The sequence below is a fragment of the Pseudochaenichthys georgianus genome, unplaced genomic scaffold (genome assembly GCF_902827115.2).
Source record: "Pseudochaenichthys georgianus unplaced genomic scaffold, fPseGeo1.2 scaffold_510_arrow_ctg1, whole genome shotgun sequence".
Taxonomy (NCBI): Eukaryota; Metazoa; Chordata; class Actinopteri; order Perciformes; family Channichthyidae; genus Pseudochaenichthys; species Pseudochaenichthys georgianus.
The window spans coordinates 164480-171982 of NW_027263071.1; the positions used below are offsets into that span (position 1 = coordinate 164480).

The 7503-nt window shown below is 44.6% G+C and overlaps 1 protein-coding gene across 1 annotated transcript; it reads left to right on the forward strand.

Annotated features, from left to right (window-relative positions):
- The first annotated feature begins 1364 nt into the window (after positions 1-1364).
- cited1 (Cbp/p300-interacting transactivator, with Glu/Asp-rich carboxy-terminal domain, 1) lies at positions 1365-7027 on the forward strand. The gene is made up of 2 exons (XM_034078916.2): positions 1365-1568; positions 5485-7027. Exon 2 carries the CDS (start codon positions 5505-5507, stop codon positions 6060-6062), a length of 558 nt encoding a protein of 185 aa, XP_033934807.1. The 5' UTR covers positions 1365-1568; positions 5485-5504; the 3' UTR covers positions 6063-7027.
- The last annotated feature ends 476 nt before the right edge of the window (positions 7028-7503 follow it).

Consider the following 7503-nt stretch of genomic DNA (forward strand, 5'->3'; position numbering starts at 1 on the left):
ACTTAAATATCGGCCACAACATAAGTACCCGGATCAGAGTACATTAAGTACAGTCCGCGGCATATCACTTCATAATGTATCACATATCTCCTGATCTGAGTCAGCTGAGCCGTATCTGGCCGTGCAACACTCACAGCGTCACATACTGGATGCAGAAGTATTATTTTAAGCAACACATAAGTTGAGGAAACACTCGAGACAAATGTAATTGAAGTCAGATCGTGTTTTAGACGGGCAGTGATATCATAAACCTGTTAATGTACGCATTCAAACACGTGTTCTGTTCCAGCTGTATTCACCTTGCAGCTGCAGCTCTGTGGCTTTGATCCTGGATAAAGTGTTTAAGTCATGGATGTTTAAAGTTTAACTTCTTCATTTTTGACTAGTATTAAAGTTCACTTTTCATTCAGGAAGTATGACGCTGCGCTGTCAGTGCGCTTCTCCATGTTTGTGATTGGTCGAATGCTCCAGATACCACCCCTTTCATGTGAACGCGCACCTAACTAGATAGGACACGGCTGGCTTGAGCGATCCACTTGATAACCAGCGTCGTAGAACCGTTTAGCGAGAGCGCGTATGTTTTGGATTAGGCCAACCGGCTAACTCAAACATATCCAGGTTAGGTTGAACCAGGTTCGTAATATAGGCCCCTGGTCCCGACCAGGTTAGCTGCTTAGCATATATTACCATGGAGATCTAGCCTGCTAAAAAGAGAACCAGCTTCGGATGACCGGAAAGCCGGAGTTTTCCCTGAATTTAGCCGGCTAAGCGAAAATCCTGCTTCGCAGTGTACCCCCCAGGTATGTTGGTTGCCAACTCACTAAACATGAACATACTTTACGATGTCCTGCATTTCACTTCCACCACTGTGTCACGTGCTCTATTTTATTTATGTATTTTTCTTTGTCTCGTCAACATCTTGCTTTGTATACGGTTGATTTCTATTGCCAAGAAACTGCAGTATATAGCCCTGAATTATATATTAGGCATTTATCATTTCAGTTTCTAACAGCACGCCATGTTATCTATGACACACACATAAACACACACACACACACCTTCACCATGTGGAGGTCTCAATATAAAAATAGTGTGAATATAAGCTACTTTATTCCAAGAACTGCATGAATCTGTCCCACTAGTTGCTAAACCTTAGATTAATGCCCAATACTTTCATATTATAATTATCAAAGCACCCACAGCCTTTGTTTTCTACCTTATGGGGATGCCATGTGTATTACTCACAGACCGTATGGTATTTACTGTCTTGATTCAATTTGTCAAAATCAGTTTGGACACGCCCCTCGACCAATGAGATCGCTCTTCCCGCCTCCACCCGGATCCTTTGGAAATCCGCTTCCTTGTTTTGGGACGGGAACACACACACACACACACACTCTCACGGCTGGTCAGAGAGCAGAGAGAGAGCTGCTCACTGAGGAGCTGGCAGAGTGTGCGCGCGGACCTCCAGAATAACTTCCCTCGGACTCCTCTGAGGAACGGTGGACTCTCCGGACTGTTTTCATCTCTACTCGACTCTTCCGGACTGCCCCGGGCTTCTCTCGCAGGTTGGCGTGTTTCCTCTTTCAATGCATGGTGAACGTGTTGTTGACATTGTGTACATCTGGAAGTGTTTACATAACATTCTGAATAAGGTCAGGCTTTTTTTGTTGCATCCACCTGAAGGGTTTCTGCTGCGAAAGCACGCGTGCGACATTTGCATTTTGGATTTGATTTGTAAATATACCCTTAGAGGAAGTGGCTTTGCTGCTTATGTATGTGTTAATATAAACACATGATACTTGCAAAAACAAATACAACGCATGGAAATGAGCATTTAATGGGGAAGAAATATAAATATTTCAGTAAAACAAAAACATGTGTTATTTTGTTATTGTGCATTCTCACTTCATTTAAACCTTACAGTGAAAATGTGATGCAAGTATTTTTTAAACAGTCGTTTCAGTTTTTTCCAAGTTTTCCAACAACTTTGCTGATTCTGTTTTCCCTCTTTTTCTAAATTGGCTTTTCATTAACCGTCTTCTTCAATATGGTGAATGCGTCACGCTGGGGAAGCATATGGTGTGTGTTGGTGGCGTGTGTGTGTCTGTGAGGGACAGGCGGACGTTTCAATTGGCTCGTCACGCTTTAAGTGTGTGTGTGTGTGTGTGTGTGTGTGTGTGTGTGTGTGTGTGTGTGTGTGTGTGTGTGTGTGTGTGTGTGTGTGTGTGTGTGTGTGTGTGTGTGTGTGTGTGTGTGTGTGTGTGTGTGTGTGTGTGTGTGTGTGTGTGTGTGTGTGTGTGTGTGTGTGACTTTTAGTTGATGTGTGCAAGTGACGAAGGCCATGTGATCTAATAGAAACCTCCAGAACAACTACTAAATGGAGTTTAGTGCCTTAATTCGACTATTGTAAAAAAAAATGTATGCCCCAACGTGAAGTGTCAAATCCTTACATTTAAGAAACTGAAATTAGAGAATATTAGACTTTTTACTTCATAAATGGCTTCAAATATGAATGACCTGACTAGTGGCGTTATTGTATTTCTGTTCATCTGTTTTCTTCTAAAAAGTTATTTTGAAGTGACGCACGTACCCCAAAGCTTGTGTGTATAATAAGGCACGAGGAGGCTGCCGTGTTGTTCTCTGTCAGACTCTCTGCTGATCACTCAAATGAAAGACGGAAGCCGAGACGGCGAATTAAATCATTTACAGGGAGACTGACGCTCATTTTCACAAAGTCATAACACCGCGTTAGGGAGAACACAAGGTGTCCGGTCAGCTGTGAACAGGAAAAAACATTGGCTCTCGTCCAAACCTTTCACACAGCATCATCCCTCCTCGTGTTATTACGAGCACATCTTCACAACTCTCCGTTACTGACTCCCTCCGGTCATTGTCATGCCTCCCGAGTGCTTCAAAGTCACGTTGACTCTGTTAAAAGGCTGACATTGACACGTAATGTTGTCAGGGAATGGACTCAATGGAGTAGCTTGTGTCGACAATTTGATACGACCGTTAAGATATTCTTTAAAAGATGGACTACGGGTCGTTTCGCGAGGTTTCTAAGTGGTGGTTTTTACGTAAAGTCTTCAAAATGGCAGCACCTGCAAGTGCATCACTGGACGGCAAATAAATGCCGCTATATCCAAACATGTGGCGGTGAACTCTGACGTCTTGGATCATGTAAACAGGACTCAGGCTTTCTCCAAATATGCAACGTTTCTCAACGAAATACCTAAAAGCACGTGTTGCAAACTGGATGCCCGCGGAGATGATCTCCTCCGCCGTCACAGCATGTGTGTGTGTGTGTGTGTGTGTGTGTGTGTCATAGATAACATAGCGTGCTCTCCACCGTCAGAAACAGGAAAAGTGGAGCTTGGTAGTTTGGACCTGATGAGAGAGCCTTTCCCTCTGTGTGTGTGTGTGTGTGTGTGTGTGTGTGTGTGTGTGTGTGTGTGTGTGTGTGTGTGTGTGTGTGTGTGTGTGTGTGTGTGTGTGTGTGTGTGTGTGTGTAATATCACGAGATTAGAGCCCGCTTCCTCCTCTGCGGCCTCCGAGCAGAATGAGTGCGGTTTTTAATCTGTTTGTGTCTCCTGGACTCAATGTGCTGGAAAGCTGTCGAGCAGAAGCAGCATGTGCAGCCTGGCGCTGACAGTAATCAGTCAATGAATAATGAACACGCGCACACACACAGACCTGCCATTGACAGCTGTTTGGTATCTTTGTGTATTAGCTATATCAGTGGAGTGCAGCTGCATGCCTGCCTGTAGCAATTATGCTAATAAGAGTGTGTGTTTTATGTAAACCAGCTCTGGGACTTTAACATGAGCCTCCAGGAGTCTCACGCACACACTTTTATTTTTTTTACCTCCACAAACATCTCAGTGACATTTTTCTCAGTGTGTCAAGCTTTCCACAGCACACACACACACACACACACACACACACACACACACACACACACACACACACACACACACACACACACACACACACACACACACACACACACACACACACACACACACACACACACACACACACACACACACACACACACACACACACACACACACACACACACACACACACACACAGAGTCAGACATATGCAATGCTCTGTGTATTTATCCTGCCATGTGACCCAATCACTCTTTGAGGTCCTCAAAGGCTCTGTTGTGCTATGAACTCCATTTTCTCACACGCACACACACACACACACACACACACACACACACTACCTCATAAACACTCTGTTAGTACCCACAGGCCTTCTCCCCGCAGCCTTCTCATGCTTAATTTGCTGCTCAATAGGTCAAGAGTAAAAGCAGACATCAAGCGAACACACACACACACACACACACACAATCCGTCTCGAACACGGCGAGTCATGCGGCCGGCCGGCATGTTTCCCAGACAGTCACGACTTTCAGTGATTTAGAGAGTCATACGGACACGAGTAAAGCCGCTCTTAAGTCAACAACGCCTTCACTGTTGCTGCGGTTTGAAGCCACCACATGTTTGTCAGGAAAACGCTTTTTAACGACCGCTTACGTTCTTTGTCATCCGTTGTTTAGCGAGCGAACGTGTTCAGCAGCGGGGGACGTATTCAGATCATAAGTAAAAGCAGAATTACCACAGTCTGTTACGAGCTATTTAAAACCGTGGAAACAAGCCATGCAGAAAGTACAACAACAAAGCCCCCGGACGAGAACTTGATTTATTCAAATGCTTAAATAAATGAATTATTTAAATATTGACAATTCGATGTAACCCAGAAACCAACGGGGGAAAGTCCCTGCTGCCAAACGACCGACATATGAAGCAAATACTACGGTCCAGTGACTCCGCCACGTTAACGTGAAGCACACACACAACTCGATTATTTCCATGACGACAGATTGCAGAATATGAACATGTGCTCAGAGGGGCGCATGAAAAAAAAAGATTGCTTCACACCTGCGTGATAATTACAGCGTTCTATAAACCAGCAGCTACTGTTAGAAATTAAAATCAATGTTGATATGGCGTAATTTGAATTAAATACACTATTTAATTTAAATCAGTTTGATTCTGAAAAACCTGAAGTTCACTAACTATTAACTTAATACTTTTATTCTGAAAATGTTTCACTTCCGGTACACCACCGCATCTTTTGTGTAATTAAATGCTGTTAACTTTTATAAGCTTCCCTTGACTCTTTTCAGTCTCTCCTGCCTTCAGGGCTCTAGAATTCACTAACACTACCAATCGTTATGCTAAGCTAGGCTAATCGCATGCTTCTACTTAGTACACAGATATGAGATTGGTATGGATTTTTCGGGTCCTAAGAAGTGGATGCTATCTGTAGGTATGATGTAACCAAATACATACGAGTCCACGCTACAATAAAGAGGGCATACACTGAAGTTATAAAAACATTTATTTCCTCGACTTTCTTTCCAGACATCTCGTTTACATTTCATTATCTCTTCTCGTCCCGCAGGCTCTGGTGTGTTCCTGGTGATGACTTCACTGCTGTTCCCTGCCCACGCTGCGATGAAGGACCTCTCCTCTTCCTCGTCTCCTCTCAGCACCCTGCTGCACTACCCGAACTCCAAGTCCTCCGTGGCACCGTTCTCCCCATCTTCCGGTACCGCGTCATCGCCAACGTTATCCTCCACTCCCATCTCCAAACCTCAGTCTTTCTGCCTCCAGACGGGACCTCACCTCATCGCTAGCATGCAGCTTCAGAAACTCAACTCTCACTACCAGAACCTCGCCGGGGCTTCTGCGGGACACCAAGCACCTGCTCAAAGGGGATTCGGTGCCTCGCCTCTGGGCACGGGAAACCAGATTCTGGGCCCCTCTGGAGGTCTGGGTGGAGGTGGGATGGGCGTTGGTATGAACATGGGGAACCAAAGCACCAGCACAGGTGCATTAATCGATTTTGACCCCGTGGACGAGGAGGTTCTCATGTCACTGGTCGTTGAGCTCGGTTTGGATCGAGCCAACGAGCTGCCTGAACTCTGGCTCGGTCAGAACGAGTTCGATTTCATGTCAGACGTACCGGCCGGATGCTGACGAGGAGAGAAAAGACTTTCGAGAGACAAAGAGAGAGAAGACCTTGCTCTGTTTCGTTGGTCCCTTTCCTTTCCTGGGTCCATACGAGTGAAGAGACGCCGAGTGACAAAGAGAAAGATATCCCTTTCCTTTTTTGTGTGTATACTCCTCCTTATGCAGACGGATAAAAGAAGACAGCTTTTGTTTTCTTTTAAAAGCAGGAAGAGAGAACTGTTTTTCGTTCGACTCAATCAGTGCACTGTTCTCCTCTTGGATCAAACTGATGGTAGAAAAACCAACCTGACGGGATTAAGAAGTCTTTCGTTGCCTTTTCACTTAAAGAAAAACTCCGAAGCAGAAGCGAGGACTAATTCTGTCGGCTTAATGAAACACAAGCTGATTGACGGCTGGTCGGAGACGTTCGGCGCTCTCTGGAAGCGCCGCGTAAAGACGACGCACCTGTTGGACTTTAACAGTGCTGCATTCTCATTTAAAAAACATGACATTATGGGAGATTGGTGAAGCATGACGAACACGACGGTTCCTGTTTTCTTGAAGGACAATATTAGACTCACGGGAAAGAAAGTCCCGTCTCGCCCACACAAAGACCACAAAGACCGCGATTGTCTGAGAACTGGTTATCTCAATGTTCTGTTCTTTCTTTCCTTCTTTTAGTTTGAATTCACTTCAACCGTCTTATTCACAGAACATGTTATTTAAGACAGCGGCTGATATCCATCCGGACTTCTTGACAAGGAGTGCTTCTGTAGCGCGCCTGTAATCAGTCTGGACGTAATGAATTAGATCAAGGGATGTCTTTCGAAGCACGGGACCCGAATGGAGTAAACTGTTTCTCTCTCTGGAAGCAGCCTCGTTTGAAACTGATGTATGTTTTGTTTTCTGGCCTGCAGTGGAAGAACATTGACTTCCTCTTACATTAAATAACGAGGTCTTGTCAACCGAAAGGCAATAATAGACAAATTCAAGTGCCTTCTGTTTTTCCTGTTTCACCACTTGTGTCAAAACGGTTTGTTTATCCCCAGCGGACCTTAACATCATATCAGCGTCCCTGATAAGGAAGTGTTTTCTGTCGGGTCATCGTGAAGCCTGCAGACTGCTGTGTGCACACTTTGCAGGACGGATTTGAAGTTAAACACACACTGTGGTTTGGCTTCAGCAGTGCAGACTTTAAGGTGGTTCAAGTTGGAGCAAAGTGAGATAAATAGCATCTCAACAAGTAGCATTGTTGACACTTGCTAGCTAGCTATCCCTCTCTGCTAACATGTGACTTACTTGGGGAAACGTTAGCATTAGCTTTACAGTAGATCTGTATGGAAAGCATGCGGCAAAACTCTTACAAAAAAACCATCTTTTGTGAAATATACTTATAGTGGTTTTACCAAACGATGCCAATTCAAACTCCAGCTTTTTCTGAGGCTCTTTTTCGATATCATACAAGTAA

Excerpts from the sequence above, each read along its gene's own strand:
- cited1 (XM_034078916.2), top strand. The coding sequence starts at position 5,505 with ATGACTTCACTGCTGTTCCCTGCCCACGCTGCGATGAAGGACCTCTCC.